At 46.4% G+C, this 26754-nt stretch overlaps 1 protein-coding gene across 6 annotated transcripts in view; it reads right to left on the bottom strand.

Annotated features, from left to right (window-relative positions):
* DRC12 (dynein regulatory complex subunit 12 homolog) overlaps positions 1-26754 on the bottom strand; it is a 128702-nt gene that overhangs the window by 60661 nt on the left and 41287 nt on the right. For all 6 annotated transcript variants that reach the window (XM_077250573.1, XM_077250570.1, XM_077250574.1 and 3 more), the window contains one exon: positions 21365-21427. In XM_077250573.1, the coding sequence (XP_077106688.1) occupies positions 21365-21385 (21 nt within the window). In that variant the 5' untranslated portion in view covers positions 21386-21427. The remainder of the gene's footprint in view (positions 1-21364; positions 21428-26754) is intronic.

Below are 26754 nucleotides of genomic sequence, written 5' to 3'. Positions count from 1 at the left end.
GAAGCCGTGACGTCACGGAAGGAAGGAAAAGCGCGCATTTTAAGCACAGAACGCTGCCGGTTCCCTCGGTAAGGTGCAGGCTGCTTCGGAGAGGTGAGTATAGCAATATTTTTTATTTTAATTCTTTCTTTTACACATTAATGTTGTTTCGATACCGATACCCGATACCACAAAAGTATCGGATCTCGGTATCGGAATTCCGATACCCGCAAGTATCGGCCGATACCCGATACTTGCGGTATCGGAATGCTCAACACTACTTGTAACTAAACATATTAGAGATGCAACTAATCGTAATATGACAAATAGGAATATGTCTATGGTGTCAAAACATTTTTGTATGCAACATAATGGGGACATAACTCTGAAAGTGCACGGCATTGAGAAAGTTTATTTGTCATATCGCAGAGGGGATCTAAAAAGACGCCTGCTCACATCAGAGGCTTTTTGGATCTATAATCTAAATACCCGTTTCCCTGCTGGCATGAACAGGAGAAATGAAATTATGTATCATTACTGTTGATGATTTAGGCCATGTTCACACTTTGCGGGGTCCTCTGCGGGTTCTCCCGCAGCGGATTTGATAAATCTGCAGGGCAAAACCGCTGCGGTTATCCCTGCAGATTTATCGCGGTTTGTTCCGCGGTTTCCGCTGCGGGTTTCCGCCTATACTATTGATGCTGCATATGCAGCAATATGCAGCATCAATAGTAATGTTAAAATAAAAAAAAAGTTTATATACTCACCCTCTGACGTCTCGATCTCCTCGGCGTTGCACCCGGCGCTCCGGTTCCAAAGATGATGTGCGAGAAGGACCCTTCGTGATGTCAAGGTCATGTGACCGCGACGTCACGGTCATGTGACCGCGACGTCACCGCAGGTCCTGTTCGCACAGCAACTCTGACCGGCCGGCCGCGTGCAGCGCTGAGAGGTGAGTGTAACATGATTTTTTATTTTAATTCTTTTTTTTACCCCAAATATGGTTCCCAGGGCCTGGAGGAGAGTCTCCTCTCCTCCACCCCGGGTACCACCCGCACATTATCCGCTTACTTCCCGCAACGTGGGCACAGCCCCATGCAAGAAGTAAGCAGTTCAATGCATTCCTATGGGTGCAGAATCGCAGCGATTCTGCACAAAGAAGTGACATGCTGCGGGTTGTAAACCGCTGCGTTTCTGCGCGGTTTTTCCCGCAGCATGTGCACTGCGGTTTGCGGTTTCCATAGAGTTTACATGTAAATGGAAACGCTATGGAAACTGCTGCGGACCCGCAGCATCAAAATCGCCGCGGATCCGCGGTAAAAACCGCAAAGTGTGAACATGGCCTTAAAGTGTTTTGTATAGTATTGTAGAAATTATTTTAAAATATATGTGGTTCCAGGACCTTACAAAATGATCATGTGACACGAGGGGTGTGTCTTAGGTCTGTGTGTGCTATATGTGTAGCGCTCACTTTTGGGGCTGCATAGGCATGAGTAAGACCTATTTTGGTCGAAACACGTAGCCATATCTTCACAATCACCTGTTTGGTCTACCTTTTGTAAAGATTTGTTTTTTATCTTCATGCTGGATTTACAATAAAATATAAAGGAATTTTTTTTTTTTTTTTTTTTTTACCCATCTTGCTGGAGCTGGAGTATACATGTTCTTTTGAGATTGCTATTGCAGGACGTCTTGGTCTGGACGAACTTCCGTGCACCACATCTGATGGTCTGGTTGGTGAGCTGGCTACGGCTTTTTACAGTCGTCTCTTTTCTTTTTGTGAGAAGTCTGTGATGGATGCACAAACAATCTGTCTCTCTCTCTGTCTCTTTTATGACTAATATGTTTGTGCTTTAGGGTGGCATATGGGCAGTTCTTTCCTTAGTTTCCCTGGCTTAGAGCAGGAAGATACGACCTGCCTGCAGTCCTGCCCAGGAGAACGGGCATACTGTTAACTGAAAACTCCTAACACTGATTACACAAGTACCACAAGATGGATTTCTTCACCCCGGTAGCATTTTATTTAGTTTACAGGGAATCTGTCACCTAATTTTGGGCCTATAAACTGCGGCCACCACCATCAGGGGCTTATGTACAGCATTCTGTAATGCTGTAGATAAGCCCCTGATGTAACCTGAAAGATAAGAAAAACAGGTTAGATTATACTCACCCAGGGGCGATCCCGATGCGGTCCGGTCCGATGGGCGTCGCAGTCCGGTTCCGGCGCCTCCCATCTTCATACAATGTCGTCCTCTTCTTTGCTTCCTGTTGTGGCTCCTGCGCAGGCGTACTTTATCTGTCCTGTTGAGGGCAGAGCAAAGTACTGCAGTGTCGGGAAAGGTTAGAGAGGCCTGGCGCCTGTGCACTGCAGTACTTTACGCTGCCCTCAACAGGGCACATAAAGTACGCCTGCGCAGGAGCCACAACAGGAAGCAAAGAAGAGGATGACATCGTATGAAGATGGGAGGCGCTGGACCCGGACCTGCGACGCCCATCGGACCGGACCGGACCGCACCGGGATCACCCCTGGTTGAGCATAATCTAACTTGTTTTTCAGGTTACATTGGGGGCTTATCTACAGCATTACAGAATGCTGTACATAAGCCCCTGATGGCGGTGGCTTCAGTTTATAGGCCAAAAATTAGGTGACAGATTCCCTTTAACAGTGCCAAGCTAACAATGCCTGTAGTTTACTTAGCAAAATCCTGCTGACAGGTTCGCTTTAACTGCTAGAAAACAAGAACAGTGTATATTGCATACACTGTGTTCCAAATTATTATGCAAATTGGATTTAAGTGTCATAAAGATGAAATTGTTTTGTTTTCCAAATAAACTCATGGATGGTATTGTGTTTCAGGGCTCAATGGATCACTGAAATCAATCTTAAACACATGTCATAATTAGTTTTCCAGGTGATTCTAATTAAAAGAAAACTACTTAAAAGTGATGTTCCACATACCACCTTAGCAGCGTTTCCCGATTCTCATAAAGTCTCATCATCAGCTAAAATCACTATACCGCCATACAGATAATCACCTTGCTAAAGGCCGTACAGGCCGAAACGTTGGTGCAATGTATGACTGGTCATAGTATTTGAACAATAAAAGAATCTTTTGGCATTGGATTCTAGTGGTCCTCGGATTACTCTATCATACCACATTATTAAGCAGGCCACAGTTTTCAAGTAACATGGGAAAGAAAAAGGATCTCTGTCATGGTTCTCAATGGCAAGAGAACGTAGTAAAGCATACAAAAAGGACTAGCTCTTGGAAGATGGGAACTCGAGCTGACTGTGAGCTAAACCTACCGCACAAATAACAGTGGCCGGGTAGCGTGCCTACGTTTTATCCCTAGACGCCCAGCGCCAGCCGGAGAACTGACTGACCCTAGCAGAGGAAAATACAGACCTGGCTTACCTCTAGAGAAATTTTCCCCAAAAGGCAGACAGTAGCCCCCACATATATTGTCGGTGATTTCAGAGGAAATTGACATACGAAGTATGAAGATAGGTTTAGCAAATTGAGGTCCGCTTACTAGATAGTAGGAAGACAGAAAAGGGAACTTCACAGTCAGCTGAAAACCCTTTCAAAACACCATCCTGGAATTACTTTAAGACTCTAATATCAACTCATGACACCAGAGTGGCAATTCCAGCTCACAAGAGCTTCCAGCCTCAGAAATAAACAATCACAGAGAACTGGAACAAAAATGCAAAACAAACTTAGGACTACAAGTCCAACTTAGCTGATAGTAGTCTAGGAGCAGGAACATGCAACAGAAAGGCTTCTGGTAACATTGTTGGCCGGCATAGAAATGACTGAGGAGCAAGGCTAAATAGACAACTCCCACATCCTGATGGAAACAGGTGAACAGAGGCGATGAAGCACACAAGTTCAGTACCACCAGTGACCACCGGGGGAGCCCAGAAACCAAATTCACAACAGTACCCCCCCCTCAAGGAGGGGGCACCGAACCCTCACCAGAACCACCAGGGCGATCAGGATGAGCCCTATGAAAGGCACGGACCAAATCGGAGGCATGAACATCAGAGGCTGTCACCCAAGAATTATCCTCCTGACCGTAGCCCTTCCACTTGACCAGATACTGAAGTCTCCGTCTGGAAACACGGGAGTCCAAGATCTTCTCGACAACGTACTCCAACTCACCCTCAACCAACACCGGAGCAGGAGGCTCAACGGAAGGCACAACCGGTACCTCATACCTGCGCAACAATGACCGATGGAAGACATTATGAATAGAAAAAGATGCAGGGAGGTCCAAACGAAAGGACACAGGGTTAAGAATCTCCAATATCTTGTACGGGCCGATGAACCGAGGCTTAAACTTAGGAGAAGAAACCTTCATAGGGACAAAACGAGAAGACAACCACACCAAGTCCCCAACACAAAGACGAGGACCAACACAACGACGGCGGTTGGCAAAAAGCTGAGTCTTCTCCTGGGACAACTTCAAATTGTCCACCACATGCCCCCAAATCTGATGCAACCTCTCCACCACAGCATCCACTCCAGGACAATCCGAAGACTCCACCTGACCGGAAGAGAAACGAGGATGAAACCCCGAATTACAGAAGAAAGGAGAAACCAAGGTGGCAGAACTAGCCCGATTATTGAGGGCAAACTCCGCCAAGGGCAAAAAGGCAACCCAATCATCCTGATCCGCAGACACAAAACACCTCAAATAAGTCTCCAAGGTCTGATTAGTTCGCTCGGTCTGGCCATTAGTCTGAGGATGGAAAGCAGACGAAAAAGACAAATCAATGCCCATTCTAGCACAGAACGCTCGCCAAAATCTAGACACGAATTGGGTTCCCCTGTCAGACACGATATTCTCCGGAATACCATGCAAGCGAACCACATTTTGAAAAAACAGAGGAACCAACTCGGATGAGGAAGGCAATTTAGGCAAGGGAACCAAATGGACCATCTTAGAGAAACGGTCACACACCACCCAGATGACAGACATCTTCTGAGAAACAGGGAGATCAGAAATAAAATCCATGGAGATGTGAGTCCAAGGCCTCTTCGGAATAGGCAAAGATAACAACAATCCACTAGCCCGAGAACAACAAGGCTTGGCCCGAGCACAAACATCACAAGACTGCACAAAACCTCGCACATCTCGCGACAGGGAAGGCCACCAGAAGGACCTAGCCACCAAATCCCTGGTACCAAAGATTCCAGGATGACCAGCCAACGCAGAAGAATGGACCTCCGATATGACTCTACTGGTCCAATCATCAGGAACAAACATTCTACCAGGCGGGCAACGATCAGGTCTATCCGCCTGAAACTCCTGCAAGACCCGACGCAAGTCTGGGGAAACAGCAGATAATATCACTCCATCCTTAAGGATACCTGTAGGTTCAGAATTACCAGGGGAATCAGGCTCAAAACTCCTAGAAAGGGCATCCGCCTTCACATTTTTAGAACCCGGTAGGTAAGAAACCACAAAATTAAACCGAGAGAAAAATAACGACCAGCGCGCCTGTCTAGGATTCAGGCGCCTGGCAGACTCAAGATAAATCAAATTCTTGTGGTCAGTCAATACCACCACCTGATGTCTAGCCCCCTCAAGCCAATGACGCCACTCCTCAAAAGCCCACTTCATAGCCAAGAGCTCCCGATTACCAATATCATAATTTCGCTCAGCGGGCGAAAATTTACGAGAAAAGAACGCGCAAGGTCTCATCACGGAGCAGTCGGAACTTTTCTGCGACAAAACCGCCCCAGCTCCGATTTCTGAAGCGTCGACCTCAACCTGAAAAGGAAGAGTAACATCAGGCTGACGCAATACAGGGGCGGAAGAAAAGCGGCGCTTAAGCTCCCGAAAGGCCTCCACAGCAGCAGGGGACCAATCAGCAACATCAGCACCCTTCTTAGTCAAATCAGTCAACGGTTTAGCAACATCAGAAAAACCAGTTATAAATCGACGATAAAAATTAGCAAAGCCCAAAAACTTCTGAAGGCTCTTAAGAGAAGAGGGCTGCGTCCAATCACAAAGAGCCTGAACCTTGACAGGGTCCATCTCAATGGAAGAGGGGGAAAAAATGTACCCCAAAAACAAAATCTTTTGAACCCCAAAAACGCACTTAGAACCCTTTACACACAAGGAATTAGAGTGCAAAACCTGAAAAACCCTCCTGACCTGTTGGACATGAGAGTCCCAGTCGTCCGAAAAAATCAAAATATCATCCAGATACACAATCATAAATTTATCCAAATATTCACGGAAAATGTCATGCATAAAAGACTGAAAGACTGAAGGGGCATTTGAAAGACCAAAAGGCATTACTAAATACTCAAAATGGCCCTCAGGCGTATTAAATGCGGTTTTCCACTCATCCCCCTGCTTAATTCGCACTAAATTATACGCCCCACGAAGATCAATCTTAGAGAACCACTTGGCCCCCTTTATTCGAGCAAACAAATCAGTAAGCAGTGGCAAAGGATACTGATATTTAACCGTGATTTTATTCAAAAGCCGATAATCAATACACGGCCTCAAAGAGCCATCTTTTTTAGATACAAAGAAAAAACCGGCTCCTAAGGGAGATGACGAAGGACGAATATGTCCCTTTTCCAAGGACTCCTTAATATATTCCCGCATAGCAGCGTGTTCAGGCACAGATAGATTAAATAAACGACCCTTTGGAAACTTACTGCCCGGAATCAGATCTATTGTACAATCGCAATCTCTGTGCGGAGGTAGTGAACCAAATTTAGGCTCCTCAAAAACGTCACGATAATCAGATAAAAATTCCGGAATCTCAGAGGGAATAGATGACGAAATGGAAACCAAAGGTACGTCCCCATGAGTCCCCTGACATCCCCAGCTTAACACAGACATAGCTTTCCAGTCGAGGACTGGGTTATGAGATTGCAGCCATGGCAATCCAAGCACCAACACATCATGTAGATTATACAACACAAGGAAGCGAATAATCTCCTGGTGATCCGGATTAATACGCATAGTTACTTGTGTCCAGTATTGTGGTTTATTACTAGCCAATGGCGTGGAGTCAATACCCTTCAGAGGTATAGGAACTTCCAGAGGCTCTAAATTAAACCCACAGCGTTTGGCAAAGGACCAATCCATAAGACTCAAAGCGGCGCCAGAGTCGACATAGGTGTCCGCGGTAATAGACGATAAAGAGCAAATCAGGGTCACAGATAGAATAAACTTGGACTGTAAAGTACCAATTGAAACAGACTTATCAACCTTCTTAGTACGTTTAGAGCATGCTGATATAACATGAGTTGAATCGCCACAATAGAAGCATAACCCATTTTTTCGCCTAAAATTCTGTCGTTCGCTTCTGGACAGAATTCTATCACATTGCATAATCTCTGGCGCCCTCTCAGTAGACACCGCCAAATGGTGCACAGGTTTGCGCTCCCGCAAACGCCGATCAATCTGAATAGCCATTGTCATGGACTCATTCAGACCTGCAGGCACAGGGAACCCCACCATAACATCTTTAATGGCATCAGAGAGACCCTCTCTGAAATTCGCCACCAGGGCGCACTCATTCCACTGAGTAAGCACAGACCACTTACGAAATTTTTGGCAGTATATTTCAGCCTCATCTTGCCCTTGAGACAGGGCCATCAAGGCTTTTTCAGCCTGAATCTCTAAATGAGGTTCCTCATAAAGCAACCCCAAAGCCAGGAAAAACGCATCCACACTGAGCAACGCAGGATCCCCTGGTGCCAAAGCAAATGCCCAATCCTGAGGGTCGCCCCGGAGCAAGGATATTACAATCCTGACCTGCTGTGCAGGATCTCCAGCGGAGCGAGATCTCAGAGACAAAAATAATTTACAATTATGTTTGAAATTCTGGAAGCGAGATCTATCCCCGGAGAAAAATTCAGGCAAAGGTACTCTAGGTTCAGATATAGGAGCATGAATTACAAAATCCTGTAAACTTTGAACCTTCATAGAGAGATTGTTCAGACCTGTAGCTAAACCCTGAGGATCCATTTTCATCAGGTGAAGTCAGAACCATTCAAGGATTAGAAGGAGAGAGAGACGAAGGCTGCAGTAAGCAGAGAAGCTAGTAAATCAACTAATGAGCAAACTCAGAAAAAAAAAAAAAAAAAAATTCTCTGCAGACTTCTTTTCTCTCCTTTCTTCTGCCAATAATTTTAACCCTTGGCCGGCCAAACTGTCATGGTTCTCAATGGCAAGAGAACATAGTAAAGCATACAAAAAGGACTAGCTCTTGGAAGATGGGAACTCGAGCTGACTGTGAGCTAAACCTACCGCACAAATAACAGTGGCCGGGTAGCGTGCCTACGTTTTATCCCTAGACGCCCAGCGCCAGCCGGAGAACTGACTGACCCTAGCAGAGGAAAATACAGACCTGGCTTACCTCTAGAGAAATTTTCCCCAAAAGGCAGACAGTAGCCCCCACATATATTGTCGGTGATTTCAGAGGAAATTGACATACGAAGTATGAAGATAGGTTTAGCAAATTGAGGTCCGCTTACTAGATAGTAGGAAGACAGAAAAGGGAACTTCACAGTCAGCTGAAAACCCTTTCAAAACACCATCCTGGAATTACTTTAAGGGTCCCTTTCCACTTGCGAGGAAAACGGACGCGTGCAATCCGATAAAAAATCGGATTGCACTCGGACCAATGTTAGTTAATAGGTGTCTTTTGATTTGCGATTTTTTTCTCAGCCGAAATCGGACTGAGAAAAATCTGGATCGGCTGAGAAAAAAATCGCAGCATGCTGCGTATTGCTGCGATTCTCGGACGAGACTCGCCAATGCAAGTCAATGGGTGCGAGAAAAAAATCGCACAGCACTCGCACCATGCGAGTTCTGTCCGATTTTTACGCACCGGTGTCCTTTGAAAAGCCGGTAATTCAGCGCGGTGTACAGTAAAATCACACTGACAGGTTAGAATAGACTAGATATATACACATAGAATGTGTCTATATACATATATATATGTCAGTGAGACATCTATATATGTATATTTATATTTAATGCAGCACTAGATAGCATTAAAGCCGCTAATTCAATTGCCGGCTTCTCATTTCTCCTGCACAAACCCGACAGGATATGAGACATGGTTTACATACAGTAAACCATCTCATATCCCCTTTTTTTTGCATATTCCACATTACTAATGTTAGTAGTGTGTATGTGCAAAATTTCAGCGCTGTAGCTGCTGAAATAAAGGGTTAAATGGCGGAAAAAATTGGCGTGGGCTCCCGCGCAATTTTCTCCGCCAGAGCGGTAAAGCCAGTGACTGAGGGCAGATATTAATAGCCAGGAGAGGGTCCATGGTTATTGGCCCCCCCGTGGCTAAAAACATCTGCCCCCAGCCACCCCAGAAAAGGCACATCTGGAAGATGCGCCTATTCTGGCACTTGGCCACTCTCTTCCCACTCCCTGTAGCGGTGGGATATGGGGTAATGAAGGGTTAATGCCACCTTGCTATTGTAAGGTGACATTAAGCCAGATTAATAATGGAGAGGCGTCAATTATGACACCTATCCATTATTAATCCAATTGTAGGAAAGGGTTAAAAAACACACACACATGATTTAAAAGTAGTTTAATGAAATAAACACAGCGGTTGTTGTAATAATTTATTGTTCTCTCAATCCATCAGGAAACCCTCGCTTGGCAAAATAATAACCGCACAAGATACATACCTTCTGATGTCCGATCATGTCCCACGAGGTAATCCATCTGAAGGGGTTAACTAATATTACAGGCACGAGCTGCGATAAACCACTCACTGGTGCCTGTAATCCCCCGGGTGCTGAAAGGAAAGCAGGATCTGTACTTACATTGAGTCGCGGTGAGGCGCCCTCTGGTGGATGTTCTCATAAACTGCAGCCTGGGAACTTTTTCCCACGCTCCAGGTCATATGAGGACATCCACCAGGGGGCGCATCACCGCGACTGAAGGAAATGTAGGTCAATGACCTACATTTCATTCATTCGCCGGGGAATTACAGGCACGAGCACAGCTGCATTTAGCAGGGCTCCTGCCTGTAATATTAGTTAACCCCTTCAGATGGATTACATCGTGGGATGTGATCTCACATCTGAGGGTATGTATCTTGTGCGTTTATTATGTTGCCAAGCGAGGGTGTTCCTGATGGATTGAGAGAGCAATAAATTATTACAACAACCGCTGTCTTTATTTCATTAAACTACTTTGTAATCATGTGTGTGTGTGTTTTTTAACCCTTTCCTACAATTGGATTAATAATGGATAGGTGTCATAATTAACGCCTCTCCATTATTAATCTGGCTTAATGTCACCTTACAATAGCAAGGTGGCATTAACCCTTCATTACCCCATATCCCACCGCTACAGGGAGTGGGAAGAGAGTGGCCAAGTGCCAGAATAGGCGCATCTTCCAGATGTGCCTTTTCTGGGGTGGCTGGGGGCAGATGTTTTTAGCCATGGGGGGGCCAATAACCATGGACCCTCTCCTGGCTATTAATATCTGCCCTCAGTCACTGGCTTTACCGCTCTGGCGGAGAAAATTGCGCGGGAGCCCACGCCAATTTTTTCCGCGAGTTAACCCTTAAATTTAATAGCTACAGCACCCAAATTTTGCACGTACACACTACTAACATTAGTAGTGTGGAATATGCAAAAAAAAGGGGATATGAGATGGTTTACTGTATGTAAACCATGTCTCATATCATGTCGGGTTTGTGAAGGAGAAATTAAAAGCCGGCAATTGAATTAGCGGCTTTTATGCTATCTAGCGCTGCATTAAATATAAATATACATATACAGGTGTCTCACTGACATATATATATGTATATATACCTATTCTATGTGTATATATCTACTCTATTCTAACCTGTCAGTGTGATTTTACTGTACACCGCGCTGAATTGCCGGCTTTTCAAAGGACACCGGTGCGTACAAATCGGACAGTAATACGGATGTCATACGGATGATGCGATTATAAAAAACGGATGATGCGATTAAAAATCGCATTGTACTCGCATGACACTCGCATGAAAATCGCATACGTTCCATCCGTTTTTTCGGTCCAGATTACGGACCGTTTTTTATCTCGCAAGTGGAAAGGGACCCTAAGACTCTAATATCAACTCATGACACCAGAGTGGCAATTCCAGCTCACAAGAGCTTCCAGCCTCAGAAATAAACAATCACAGAGAACTGGAACAAAAATGCAAAACAAACTTAGGACTACAAGTCCAACTTAGCTGATAGTAGTCTAGGAGCAGGAACATGCAACAGAAAGGCTTCTGGTAACATTGTTGGCCGGCATAGAAATGACTGAGGAGCAAGGCTAAATAGACAACTCCCACATCCTGATGGAAACAGGTGAACAGAGGCGATGAAGCACACAAGTTCAGTACCACCAGTGACCACCGGGGGAGCCCAGAAACCAAATTCACAACAGATCTCTCTGCTGCCGAAAAGCATCAAATAGTGCAATGCCTTGGTTAAGGGATGAAAACATTAGATATTTCCTGAAAACTTACATGTGATCATTGTACTGTTAAGAGATTTGTGGCTGAATCTGAGCACAGACATGTTTGTGCTGATAAAGATAAAGAGGAAGGTTTCTGCCAGGCAAGTTCATCGGATTAAGAAAGCAGCTGCTAAAAAGCCATTACAAATGAGCAAACAGATATTTGAAGCTGCTGGTGCCTCTGGAGTCCCTTGAACCTCAGTGTTCACAAGCAGAAAAGGTTGCAGTGGGCCCAGACTTACATGAAGACTAATTTTCAAACAGCCTTGCTTACTGATGAGTGTCGAGCAGCCCTGGATGGTCCAGATGGATGGAGTAGTGGATGGTTGGTGGATGGCCACCATGTCCCAACAAGGCTGTGATGTCAGCAAGGAGGTGGTGGAGTCATGTTTTGGGCTGGAATCATGGGGAAACAGCTGGTAGGGCCCTTTAAGGTTCCTGAAGGTGTGAAAATGACCTCTGCAAAGTATATAGAGTTTCTGACTGACAACTTTCTTCCATGGTATAACAAGCAGAAACGTGCCTTCAGGACCAAAATCACCTTCATGCATGACAATGCACCATCTCATGCTGCAAAGAAAACCTCTGAGTCATTGGCTGCTATGGGCATAAAAGGAGATAAACTCATGGTGTGGCCACCATCTTCCCCTAACCTCAATCCTATAGAGAACCTTTGGAGTATCATCAAGCAAAAGATCTATGAGGGTGGGAGGCAGTTCACATCAAAACAGCAGCTCTGGGAGGCTATTCTGACTTCATGCAAAGAAATACAAACAGAAACTCTCCAATAAGTCACAAGTTCAATGGATGCAAGAATTGAGCAGGTGATATCAAAGAAGTGTTCCTATGTTAACATGTAACTTGGCCTGTTAGGATGTTTTGGAGTTAAATAGCTTTTTTGTTCAGTGAATGTGACCTCCTAATGCTGCAAATTCTACAAATGAGCATTTTCAGTTCTTTAAAACATCAAATGTTTAGAAGTTCTACTGTGCCTAATAATTTGGAACAGTGAATTTTGAGTTTTTATTCATTGGGAGGTTTCTTCAATAAAATTCGATGATTCAGGTGATGACTTTTATTAGAGTGACTGTCATTTGCACCGACCATTTAGGAAAATCCGAGAAAAATATAATTTGCATAATAATTTGGAACATGGTGTAGATATTTTATTTAGTTGTATTGCTGTGTCATAATATACTGTATTAACTCAGTTTCTGGCAATATGGTGTTTAATTGTACTTATACAGTGGTGGAAATAAGTATTTGATCCCTTGCTGATTTTGTAAGTTTGCCCACTGACAAAGAAAGACATGAACAGTCTATAATTTTAAGGGTAAGCTAATTTTAACATTGAGAGACAGAATATAAAAAATAAAATTCAGAAAATCACATTGTATAAATTATATAAATTTATTTGCATTTTGCTGTGAGAAATAAGTATTTGATCCCTCTGGCAAACAAGACTTAATACTTGGTGGGAAAAATGCTTGTTGGCAAGCACAGCAGTCAGATGTTTTTGTAGTTGATGCTGAGATTTGCGCACATGCAGCGCCCCAGAGTCCTGGTCGTTGCAGTACTGTGGCTCCGCCACTATGGGGAGCTACGGTGCGTCCGATGGCACTGAAGGAGTTCATCTGATCAGGTATCACAGACACCAATACATTTCACAGCCGGGCCTCCGGGGGGAGCTAAGGGTGCTATTCATTAGGCCACTCCCCACCATAGTGGGTAAACTGGGGGTCAGGCAGGAAGTTAGATCAGAAAGCTGACTGGATTGGACGAAGCAACACCTAGTGGCAGAGGGTGTTGTGGAGGAAGAGACAGTAGGGTCTCTGTCAGGGGTGGGATCCTGACAGAGGCTTGGCATTGAAAAGAACGTAACGGGTCCGCGCCAGCTCCGGGAAGCGGCGGGACCCAAGAAAGGACTAGAAGCGAGATAGATTGTGCTGAGTGAGAAACGAGATCAAGCAATAGGAGAATACCAGTAGGGGTCATGCTGTAAGACCGGAGCAACATCCTACTGAGGCGCACTACCGGTGGCCGGAACGCCGAGGGAGTATTACAATAACTAGCTTCAAGCAATACTCTAAACAGCGGCAGGACAGTCAGTTTAAGGCGGGCTGTCTAACACATATCACCTATGAAGTCTTGGGAGGCAATTGCGGGAGAGGGGCGTCTCTAGGGTCCCGGAAGAACTCCAGGCCTATCCGACAAACGGGTGCCGTTCTAACTGTAACATCAGGAAGGGACGGAAGATTAGAAGAACATCATTTAATCGAGTTGTGAGGGAACTTAAGAAACAGACACAACGGTTGTGGGGTACTTTCCGTAAGCATAGCAGGGAAGGACTACAACACATAGCGCTAAGAAGGAAGGCACCGATTTCCACCTGTGAAGTGAACTCTGAAGGTGCCATTGGACCGGCCGGACTTGCGCAGCCTGGTGAACCATATTCTGGACTGAGGACTCAGATCTCCAGTAAAGAGGTAAAGAGACTGCAACCTGGTGTCCTCGTTATTTACCGCGACCTGCACCCCACAACTGCACCACCAACATCCACACCTATTATTTACTGTGCGCCCCACGGCAGGGTCACGGACCGGGGCCTAGCCGCCGTGACAACCCCCAGAAGCAGAGACTCGTAGGCCCGGTATCGGGTACCCCTCGGCCCTGCGGCGGTGTGGGGGCGCTACAACTTGGCGTCACGAACAGGATCTACTAAAGCCTGAAGAATCAATGTGTGCCTTGGAACTGTGATTTATTGTGTTTGGACTGTACTTTATTGCGAAGACTGTGTTGCGCCATTTACCGCCAAAAGTTCCCGCCAAAAATCCGCCGCCATTACAGCGCTGAAGAGAGTGTAAGAAGAGAAGAGGGGCGTGAAGTGGGCGTAGACGAGCTGGAGAGCGCGAACAGCGATGGCCGCCCAGTCTAAGTATTTCTGTGTCCTGAGGACGTGCCCGTCAACAGCCGAGGTCCGCCTCCTGATCTTGGTTGGAGGGTGGAGACCATGGGGACGGGGCCGCCCACGAAAGAGACCGCGGGAAGAAGACATTGGAAGAAAGGCAAAGATGGCGACACCAGGAGCACCACGTGGGGCTGACCCAGCCCGGCCGGAGGCTGTGCAACCTGACATAGCCCTAGAAGCGCCAACGCTGCGGGGTCTGACCCTCACAGGGCCACCAATGGGCCGACCCCCTTTGCCGCTGTCGGAGGAATGTGTGGCTGCAGCCGAGGCCCGACAGCTAGCCCGCCGGCTGGAGGCCGATGCCCGCGCGCTCACTCGGCTAGGCCAGCCCACGGAGATCCGTCTGGCCCCAGTGTCCCCTGTTCCCTCCCACCTGGCCGCGGCTGGAAGTACACTACCGACGCCGGGCCTCAAGATCATGCCGGACGCCGAGCATCTACGGCGTCTGATGGCAGCGTGGCGGAGCCGAACCCAGCCTGCAACGCAGATTGATCTGGTCAGAGCCCCGGAGATCCCGCCATCACACTGGGGTGTGGTAATCTCATTCAACCCCCGATATGGATGCGGGGTTATCCAGGAAATTGGGGAGCCACTGCAAATCCACGTGGAACGGGAAGAAGTGGAGCCCTGCAGCGGAAGATTTCCCCGCGACCTGGAGCCAGGTGATGCGGTGACGTACACCCGATGGAGGAGGGCTACGGGAGAAGCTGGCTGGATGGCGCGAGGCGTACAGCGGTGTACTGCCTTCCAGGCTGCTGCCGGAACACCGGAAGAGGGTGACCCCGTGGGGAAAGCAGCGGAGCCCGGCCCCGCGGAACCACGAGAAGCCCGGCCTCGCCGTGCCCCGGAGGGACGTGTGCGCCTGCCAGTAAGAAGGGCCTCCCGGCGAGGGATTTTATCGCTGCTGGGACCGGAACCGCGTCCTGGCTCGCCAGTGCGAACCGTTGGTCTGGTGAGCCCGGATAGGAGACCACCTTCCGCGTCACCACAGTAAGATTTTACTGAACTTTCTTACTTGTAAATAGTTACTGTTTTATTGCTTTTATGTTGCTGCTAAACCCGTTCAGGGTTAACTCTAAAGGGGATCCTTCTATGGACCTGGGATCCCTATTGTTTTGTTTTCTTGTTTGTCTTTCAAGTTTTTGCACAAAGTTTACAGAACTGCTGAAATCATGAACAGTGCATGATCCGAACTTTTTGTATATAGTTTGCACCTTATTAAAGGCGCTCCCTACTGGTTTTACTTAAAGGAGGACTCTTTGCGAAGATACGCTACCTCACAGAGACTTGGTCCTCTCTTAAAGGGGATGTTCATTTGTCACGCTTCGATAGTAATATTGCTTAAGATGAGTAGCAATAATGTCTTGACCAAAGGAAATGATGATAATGTTTACATGAGAAAAGTTATATGTGTTTAACTGGTTAAATGTGAAGAAATATTGATAATGTGCTCTGAGAAGAAAAAGGTGAAAGATAGAAGAAGGATGCAGTGGACCCGTAGAGATAGACGTGGTGTCCAGCATGCATAGTAGACAGAAAGATAATGAGAAGGCTAATGTTCGATAGAAAATGTTTTTTGATAATGCTGATGGATAGTTAATGGGGATAGAAGGTAAACCCTGAGTTCTCATAGGAGTCAAGAAGAGATGGCTCAGTGCTCTAAAACTGAAAGTAATGTTATGTTCTATACTGTGTATAGTAGTTGAAAAGGCAGTAGGCCCTGGCTGAACGGGGCGGTCCTGTAACTGAAAGGAGAGGCAGTAGGTCTGGTGCCGATAGGACAGGCGGTCCTGCAGATTTAAAGAAGGAGAATGAAAAAGTTAAAATACCTTATAATGTGATTATAGGAAGGTCTTTAGTGGATTCAGAGTGTATGTCCTTAAAGGCAAAGTTAAATTATTGTTCAACAATTTTTGCACTTAGTAGAATACCCGGTTGGGTAAGAAAAGTTAATTATAGCATGTTACTATGATATTTTACCATGTTTGTAACGTTCAAGTGTCCTCACCTCCCATAAAGGGAAGCTCTGTTCAAATATGCTTATTGTTATTGCACTCAACAAAACTGTATGTCTTTTTGCTAACTTGTGTTGTTGTTTTCTTCCCAGTCCCGGAGTACTGTGTTTAACCAGGGGGGAGTGCAGCGCCCCAGAGTCCTGGTCGTTGCAGTACTGTGGCTCCGCCACTATGGGGAGCTACGGTGCGTCCGATGGCACTGAAGGAGTTCATCTGATCAGGTATCACAGACACCAATACATTTCACAGCCGGGCCTCCGGGGGGAGCTAAGGGTGCTATTCATTAGGCCACTCCCCACCATAGTGGGTAAACTGGGGGTCAGGCAGGAAGTTAGATCAGAAAGCTGACTGGATTGGACGAAGCAACACCTAGTGGCAGAGGGTGTTGTGGAGGAAGAGACAGTAGGGTCTCTGTCAGGGGTGGGATCCTGACAGAGGCTTGGCATTAAAAAGAACGTAACGGGTCCGCGCCAGCTCCGGGAAGCGGCGGGACCCAAGAAAGGACTAGAAGCGAGATAGATTGTGCTGAGTGAGAAACGAGATCAAGCAATAGGAGAATACCAGTAGGGGTCGTGCTGTAAGACCGGAGCAACATCCTACTGAGGCGCACTACCGGTGGCCGGAACGCCGAGGGAGTATTACAATAACTAGCTTCAAGCAATACTCTAAACAGCGGCAGGACAGTCAGTTTAAGGCGGGCTGTCTAACACATATCACCTATGAAGTCTTGGGAGGCAATTGCGGGAGAGGGGCGTCTCTAGGGTCCCGGAAGAACTCCAGGCCTATCCGACAAACGGGTGCCGTTCTAACTGTAACATCAGGAAGGGACGGAAGATTAGAAGAACATCATTTAATCGAGTTGTGAAAGAACTTAAGAAACAGACACAACGGTTGTGGGGTACTTTCCGTAAGCATAGTAGGGAAGGACTACAACACATAGCGCTAAGAAGGAAGGCACCGATTTCCACCTGTGAAGTGAACTCTGAAGGTGCCATTGGACCGGCCGGACTTGCGCAGCCTGGTGAACCATATTCTGGACTGAGGACTCAGAGATCTCCAGTAAAGAGGTAAAGAGACTGCAACCTGGTGTCCTCGTTATTTACCGCGACCTGCACCCCACAACTGCACCACCAACATCCACACCTATTATTTACTGTGCGCCCCACGGCAGGGTCACGGACCGGGGCCTAGCCGCTGTGACAACCCCCAGAAGCAGAGACTCGTAGGCCCGGTATCGGGTACCCCTCGGCCCTGCGGCGGTGTGGGGGCGCTACACACATGTCAGGAGCAATTTTGGTCCACCCCTCTTTGCAGATCATCTCTAAATCATTAAGATTTTGAGGCTGTCGCTTGGCAACTTGGAGCTTCAACTCCCTCCATAAGTTTTCTATGGGATTAAGATCTGAAGACTGGCTAGGTCACTCCATGACCTTAATGTGCTTCTTTTTGAGCCATTTCTTTGTTGCCTTGGCTGTATGTTTTGGGTCATTGTCTTGCTGGAAGACCCAGCCAAGACCCATTTTTAACGTCCTGGCGGAGGGAAGGAGGTTGTCGCTAAGGATTGTATGGTACATGGCTCCATCTATTCTCCCATTGATGTGGTGAAGTAGCACTGTGCCCTTAGCAGAGAAACACCCCTAAAACATAATGTTTCCACCTCCATGCTTGACAGTGGGGACAGTGTTCTTTGGGTCATAGGCAGCATTTCTCTTCCACCAAACATTGCGAGTTGAGTTAATGCCAAAGACCTTAATTTTTGTCTCATCTGACCGCAGCACATTCTCCCAATCACTCGCAGAATCATCCAGGTGTCTGGGGATGGACCTGTACATGTGCCTTCTTGAGCAGGGGGACCTTGCAGGCACTGCAGGATTTTAAACTTTTACGACATAATGTGTTACCAATGATTTTCTTGGTGACTGTGGCCTCAGCTGCCTTGAGATCATTAACAAGTCCCCCCTGTGTAGTTTTAGGCTGACCTCTCACCTTCCTCATGATCAAGGATACCTCACGAGGTGAGATTTTGCATGGTGCCCCAGATCGATGTTGATTGACAGTCATTTTGTATTTCTTCCATTTTCTTACTATTGCACCAAAAGTTGTCTCCTTCTCACCCAGCATCTTACTTATGGTTTTTAGCCCATTCCAGCTTTGTGCAGGTCTATGATCTTGTCCCTGACATCTTTATAAAGCTCTTTGGTCTTGCCCAAGTTGTAGAGGTTAGAGTCTGACTGATTAATTGAGTCTGTGGACAGGAGTCTTTTATAAAGGTGACTATGTAAGACAGCTGTCTTTAATGCAGGTAACAAGTTGATTAGGAGCGTCTAACTCAGTGTTCCCCAACTCCAGTCCACAAGGCCCACCAACAGGTCATGTTTTCAGGATTTCCTTTGTATTGCACAGGTGGTGTAATTATTGCCTGTGCAGGTGATGCAATTATCACCTGGCAATACTAAGGAAATCCTGAAAACATGACCTGTTGGTGGGCCTTGAGGACTCGAGTTGGGGAACACTGGTTTAACTGGTCTGTAGGAGCCATAACTCTTAGTGGTTGGTAGGGGATCAAATACTTATTTCTCACTGCAAAATGAAAATAAATGTATATAATTCATACAATGTGATTTCTGGATTTTATTTCTAATTTCTATCTCTCAAGGTTAAAATTAACCTACCCTTAAAATTATAGAATGTTCATATCTTTGTCAGTGGGCAAACTTGCGAAATCAGCAAGGGATCAAATACTTGTTTCCCCCACTCTATAATATAGGCTATTTTCTAATATGTCATACTTGTTTAAAAAATTCCCTATTTTTTCTCTACTTCCTGTGTCATGACAATTCGTTTCAGTATACCAGTGCATGCTTGGATACTCAAACAAAGCGTCAAAGCAGGAGGCAGTGGCTGTGGTCACTGTCACAGCCTCTGCCCCCTCCCTGAAACAAAGTGTCATCAGTGATGCTTGTTTCAAGAGGTAGTGCTGTCCCTGCTGTGTTTCCCCGTGTACTGTCTCCCTTGTGCGATGTGCGTGGTCTTTCCTGTGTGCGCTTTGTTGTCTGCTTATATGAATTGTAATAAGCCGGGAACAGAGCGGTGTCACTAGGGACTGGCAGGGGCTGTGACAGTGACAGCAGCCTCTGCCTCCAGCTCTGATGTAAGTAATGAGTACAATTTTTTTACTTAGAGTTTGCTCACACTTCTAAGGCTACTTTCACACTAGCGTCGTGCACTGCACATCGCTATGCGACGTTGCAGCGCACCGACACATAGTGTGGAAGCGCCGCACAACGGGGGCAGCGGATGCTGTTTTACATCGCATCCGCTGCCCCATTGTGATGTGCGGGGAGGCGGGGGCGGAGTTCCGGCCGTGCATGCGCGGTCGGAAAAGACGCTATTGACGCACAACAAAACGTTACATGCAACTTTTTTTGTGCCGACGGTCCGACGCAACATGACGCAACCATCGCAAGACGGTTGCAACGTGTGGCAATGCGTCGCACTGCATCGCTAATTCAAGCCTATGGAGAAAAAACGCATCCTGCAAGCAATTTTGCAGGATGCGTTTTTTCTACAGAGCGACACATAGCGACGTGCAGTGCACGACGCTAGTGTGAAAGTAGCCTTAACCGAACGAGTGCAATCCCCAAAAAAATCGGATTGTACTCGGACTAATGTTATTCAATGAGACAGTGTTGATCTGCGCATTTCTGCTCAGCTGTATTCAGTATGAGAAAAAAAAATCACATGCCATACTGACTATATGGCATCCGAATTTATGGAAACATTACAATTCTGTAGTATAGAAAACTGTAAATGATCTTCTAAAAGATTAATAGCTGCTGAGTAAAAAAGCAGATTGTATATGGAGAGCACACAGATAAGTGAGAAAAAATCATCCCACTCTCCTGGATGAGAATGGGGCTGATTTTTATACGAAAGTGTGAGTTAACCCTTAGTCTGCCATCACACTAGCAGTATTTGATCAGTATTTTACATCAGTATTTGTAAGCCAAAACCAGGAGTGGAACAAATAGAGGAAACGTATAATAGAAACATTTGCACCACTTCTGTATTTATCACCCACTCCTGGTTTTGGCTTACAAATACTGAGGTAAAATACTGACCAAATACTGCTAGTATGACGGCAGCCTTAGTCGAAGTTAAAAAGGACCATATAGCAGGATGACCTCTTCTCCCCGAATAAGGCATGCGTCGAAACGTGTGTAGGGGACCTGGCACAATCCCACCTCTGGTAATTGGACTTATGATAATATCTGTTATTGCTTCACTTTTACCTCTATTTCTACTTTGCTAGCATAGATACTGTGCATAATAAGTTCTGTATAGGATGTCCATTAATCTTCTGAAATACCACTGTTTGGTACGATTTGCACTTGCCCTCCTCTGCTTATGCATGTTTATATAATCAACTCTCTGCTCAATTTGCACATCGTGTCAAGCAATTCATATTTATTTACTATTATACCAATTGCTGGTACTGGTGCTTTTTAATCTTTGGTCCAGCTGTATTTTCAATTTGTTTAATTAAGACATATATTTGATTACTATCAAATGACCTCCCATTTGTCTAATTCTTTGAGTACAAATATATTTACTAATATTTATACCTAAAATACCTTCTATGTACCCATACGAATTGTTCACATTTGCTCTTTAGTCGAACTATCAGAAACATTAGCCTGATCACTGGTCTAATGCCCTGCAAAACATAGTATCACGCTAGCAAGGGAGGAGTTAGAACTTGAACTAGATGGCCTAACAGACCACCAAAGATGGCTGATTCCGAAAATTTTAGTTGATCATGAGTGACCGTGGTAAGTGTGCTATCGGTACAGAAGATAAAGGGAGCACAATAGAAAGTCCACAGAGACTTACCAAGATGGTCTTGCAAAACATCCACCTCAAGAGTTGCTTTACGAAACTGTTCTTCCAATGAACCTAAAAGAAGGAATCAGCAACACATGACTTCAGAAGGGTAGCGTGTTTTATTTGACAAGAAGCACCTAAACAATAATAAGAGTTTCTGTCCTTCATGTTGGAGCCATTTTAAAAATTTTTGTGTTTCCTTTTTTTCTGCCAATGCTCTCAAGAGCCATAACTTTTTTTAAATTTTGCATCAACATAGCTATATGAAGGCTTGTATTTTTGTGGGCCAAGTTATAAGTTAAAATTACACCTTTAATTTTATTGTATATTGTAAAAAAAAAAAGAAAGAAAAAACTTCGAAAGGCCAAACAGCTAATCAGCAGGAGCGCTCCAGGAAGCCGGATTCCCTCTGCAGCTTATTCGGTAAGCGCTATAGCTTGCCGAATAAGCAGGGACCCAATCAAATTCCCTCATCTCTATTAATGATATGCTCTGGGGGGTCTTGTGGGGGGTCTTCATGTGGTGTTCTGATTAGGTATTCATCAGTATGGCTTCTGATAGGTCACTGATCCCTCACTGATTTGCCCCCTATTTTACATAATGAATATTATATACTAGATAGTGGCCCGATTCTAATGCATTGGGTATTCTAGAATATGCATGTCCACGTAGTATATTGCCCAGTCACGTAGTATAATGCTCCATGCAGTTATGGCCCCATAGATGCCCCATATAATGCTCCATGCAGTTATGGCCCCATAGATGCACCATATAATGCTCCATGCAGTTATGGCCCCATAGATGCTCCATATAATGGCCCATATATATGCAGTTATGGCCCCATAGATACCCCATATAATGCTCCATGCAGTTCTGGCCCCATAGATGCCCCATATAATGCTCCATGCAGTTATGGCCCCATAGATGCCCCATATAATGCTCCATGCAGTTCTTTATGGCCCCATAGACGCTCCATACAGCATTGTGCCACATGTAATGCTGCTGCTGCAATCAAAAAAAAAAATCACATACTCACCTCTCGTCGCTGCTCCTCAGCGTCCCGTCTCTCCGCACTGACTGTTCAGGCAGAGGGCGGCGCGCACACTAATACGTCATCGCGCCCTCTGACCTGCACAGTCACTGCAAGAGGACGGGAAGACGGAGCGGCACCCGGGGGATGGAACGCAGACAGGTGAATATGAAATACTCACCTGCTCCTGACGCTGTCCCTGCCTGTCCCATGGTACCGCAGCTTCTTCGCGCCTGCGCAAGAAGGACCTGGCATGATGTCACGGTCACATGACCGTGACGTCATGGCAGGTCATTCTCGCACAGGGCCTGTGATGACGTTGCGGTCACATGACCGTGACGTCATGGCAGGTCCTTCTCACGCAGGCACGCAGGGCCTATGATGACGTCACGGTCACATGACCGTGACGTCATGGCTGGTCCTTCGCACATACCATCCTTGCCACCGAAACCTGCTGGCGGAAGGTGAGTATATAATGATTTTTTATTTTTTTTAATTATTTTTAACATTAGATGTTTTTACTATTGATGCTGTATAGGCAGCATCAATAGTAAAAACTTGGTCACACAGGGTTAATAGCGGCGGTAACGGAGTGAGTTACCCGCGGCATAACGCGGTCCTTTACCACTGGCATTAACCCTGTGTGAGCGGTGATTGCGGGGAGTATGGAGCGGGCGCCGGGCACTGACTGCAGGGGAGTAGGGAGGGACTAATCGGACTGTGGCCGTCGCTGATTGGTCGCGGCAGCCATGACAGGCAGCTGGCGAGACCAATCAGCGACTTGGATTCCATGATAGACATAGACCGCGACCAATGAACATCCGTGACAAACAGACAGACAGAAAGACAGAAGGACAGGCAGACGGAAGTGACCCTTAGACAATTATATAGTAGATATTGAAAAGAAGAAAAAAAATCACTTGCAGCAGGCAGGCGCTGGTGCTGGCGCCGTTGCCTGCGCTACAGCATAATCACATGTAAAATGTGCAGATAATTATTTTATTTCATGCTAAAAGTAAATTCATTAAAAAAAATTGCCTCCTCCAAGATGGCTCCGCCATTGCCTGCGCAATAGTAGCCATCGGCAATCGCCGATAGATGCTACTGCGCAGGTGAGGCCGATGCCATTTTGAGACACATTTTTTTAATGAATTTATTTATAGCATAAAATAAAATAATTATATGCACCTTTTACACCATCTGCCTGCTGCAGGTGATTTTGTTTTCTTTTTTAACATATATAATATTCATTATATAAAATAGGAGGCAGGTCACTTAGGGATCAGTGGCCTGTCAGAAGCCATACAGATGAATATCTAAACAGAGCACCACATGCAGACCCCCACAGGCCGTCCCGGAGCACGGGCATATCATTAACTCAAAGCTGAAAATAAAGATTACACAACAACCCCAAGACAGATTTCATCAGCCAAGGTATCTTTCTAATCCGTATAACAGCGCCGACCTGACACTGTCTGTAGGCTATTCAGCACAATCCTGCTGACAGGTTCCCTTTATATGTTCCAGATCACCAAACAAATTTAAATATTAGACAAAGATAACACAAGTAAACACAAAATTCAGCTTCTAAGGCCATGTGCACACGTTCAGTATTTTTCGTGTTTTTTTCGTGTTTTTTCGCTATAAAAACGCGAAAAAAAACGCTAACATATGCCTCCCATTATTTTCAGTATATTCCGCATTTTTTGTGCAAATGTAGCCTTTTTTTCCGCGAAAAAAATCGCATCGCGGAAAAAAAAGCAACATGTTCATTAAAATGCGGAATTGCAGGGGATTCCGCACACCTGGAAGTGCATTGATCTGCTTACTTCCCGCATGGGGCTGTGCACACCATGCGGGAAGTAAGCAGATTATGTGCGGTTGGTACCCAGGGTGGAGGAGAGGAGACTCTCCTCCACGGACTGGGCACCATATAATTGGTCAAAAAAAAAGAATTAAAATAAAAAATAGTCCTATACTCACCTTCGATGTCTTCCCGCCTCTCTGCTGCATGCTGCCGCTTCGGTTTCTATAGCTGGTGTGCGGTGAAGGACCTGCGATGACGTCACGGTCTTGTGATTGGTCGAGACCGGTCATGTGACCGCTCACGTGACCGCGACGTCATGGAAGGTCCTGAACCACACCGGCATCTATAGGAACGGACGCCTGCAGGTGAGTATAACCATTTTTTTTATTTTTTTTATTATTTTTAAACATTCTATCTTTTACTATAGATGCTGCATAGGCTGCATCTATAGTAAAAAGATGGTGACACTTGTCAAACGCTATGTTTGACAAGTGTGACCAACCTGTCAGTCAGTTTTCCAAGCGATGCTACAGATCGCTTGGAAAACTTTAGCATTCTGCAAGCTAATTACGCTTGCAGAATGCTAAAAAAACGCGGAAAAAAAAACGGAAAAAAACCGCAAAAAAAAAATGCGGATTTCTTGCAGAAAATTTCCGGTTTTCTTCAGGAAATTTCTGCAAGAAATCCGGACGTGTGCACATACCCTAAAGGAAGGTCTTTATTACTAAGGGAAAAATAAATCCAAACCTATAGGTCCCTGTGTAAAAAAGTGATTACCCCCCAGAGACTCGCAATTCCTCCGGAAACTTGCAATACTCATTGCACTTTACTTATAGCAAACACTTGATTGCAGTTGCTGCTGCTAATGGTGAACCGACCAGATATTAGGTTTAGGGGGCAATCACTTTTTCAGACAGGGCCCTGTAGGTTTGGATTTCTTTTTCCCTTAATAATAAATACCTTCATTTAAAAACAGCAGTTTGTGATTACTTGTGTTATCTTTCTCTAATATTTACATTTGTTTGGTGATCCGAAACATTTAAAGGGAACCTGTCACCCCCAAAATCAAAGACGAGCTAAGCCCACCGGCATCAGGGGCTTATCTACAGCATTCTGTAATTCTGTAGATAAGCCCTCAATGTAACCTGAAAGATGAGAAAAAGAGGTTAGATTATACTCACCCAGGGGCAGTCCCGCTGTGGTCCGGGTCCGATGGGCGTTGCAGTCCGGTCCGGGGCCTCCTATCTTCATAGGATGACATCCTCTTCTTGTCTTCACGCTGCAGCTTCGGCGTACTTTGCCTGCCCTGTTGAGGGCAAAGCAAAGTACTGCAGTGCGCAAGCGTCGGGCCTCTGTGACCTTTCCCAGCGCAGCGCACTGCAGTACTTTGCTCTGCCCTCAACAGGGCAGACAAAGTACGCCGAAGCCGCAGCGTGAAGACAAGAAGAGGAAGTCATCGTAAGTAGATGGGAGGCCCCGGACCGGACCGCGACGCCCATCAGACCCGGACCACAGCAGGACCCCCTGGGTGAGTATAATATAACATGTTTTTCTCATCTTTTAGGATACATCGGGGGCTTATCTACAGCATTTAAGAATGGTGTAGATAAGCCCCTGATGCCGGTGGGCTTAGCTCATCTTCGAATTTGGGGGTGACAGGTTCCCTTTAAAGGGGTTGTCCACTACTTTCAATTAACCCCCCTATGTATCCCCCCGGGGCCCCTGATGATTTGTGTAAATACCTTCTTTAGCCGTTTTCGCCTGTGAGCGGCGCTATGCTGGTGCCTGAGTCCGGGTCACGTGACCCCCAGGCTTCAGCCGCCGCTCATTTCCGCCGACGTCACGTCAATTTCCAGACTCTGGAAATTGACGTGACGTCAGTAGCAGGCGTGTCCCCAGGCTCCACAGACAGCAGTCACTCAAAGAGTGACTGGGCTGTGGGCGGGGCTGAGGCTGCCTGCGGGGCCGTGCTGGGGGCGGGCGGGGCTAGGCAGGGATGTGCGGGCGGGCGCTGGTGCTGTGCGGTCCCGGGCGCCGGTGCTGTGCGGTCCCCGGCGCTGTGCGGTCCCGAGCGCCGGTGCTGTGCGGTCCCGGTCCCCGGCGCTGTGCGGTCCTGGGCGCCGGTGCTGTGCGGTCCCGGTCCCCGGCGCTGTGCGGTCCCGGGCGCCGGTGCTGTGCGGTCCCGGTCATGTGCGGTCGCCGGTGCTTTGCGGTCCCGGTCCCCGTCCCCGGCGCTGTGCAGACCGGTATGTGCTGGGGGGTGGTGTGTGTGTGTGTGTGTGTGTGTGTGTGTGTGTGTGTCTGTCTCTGTGTGCAGGCATCGTCCGATGGGACAACAAGTCCCATCGGGCTCTGCCTGCTACAGTGGCAGTGAGTGACACATTAGCCAATGATGGGACAGTAGTAGTCCCATCATCCGGCTAATGTGTTGAATGTAAAAAAAAAATAAAAAAATACACATATACAATACATACATACATACATACATACATACATACATACATACAACACACGACATGCGACGACACTCACCATGCGACGCCATGCGACAACATGCACCAT

Source organism: Ranitomeya variabilis, chromosome 4, assembly GCF_051348905.1.
Source record: "Ranitomeya variabilis isolate aRanVar5 chromosome 4, aRanVar5.hap1, whole genome shotgun sequence".
NCBI classification, from domain to species: Eukaryota; Metazoa; Chordata; class Amphibia; order Anura; family Dendrobatidae; genus Ranitomeya; species Ranitomeya variabilis.
The sequence above is the reverse complement of the archived record's forward strand: the minus strand, read 5'-3'. Positions and strand labels throughout refer to the sequence as shown.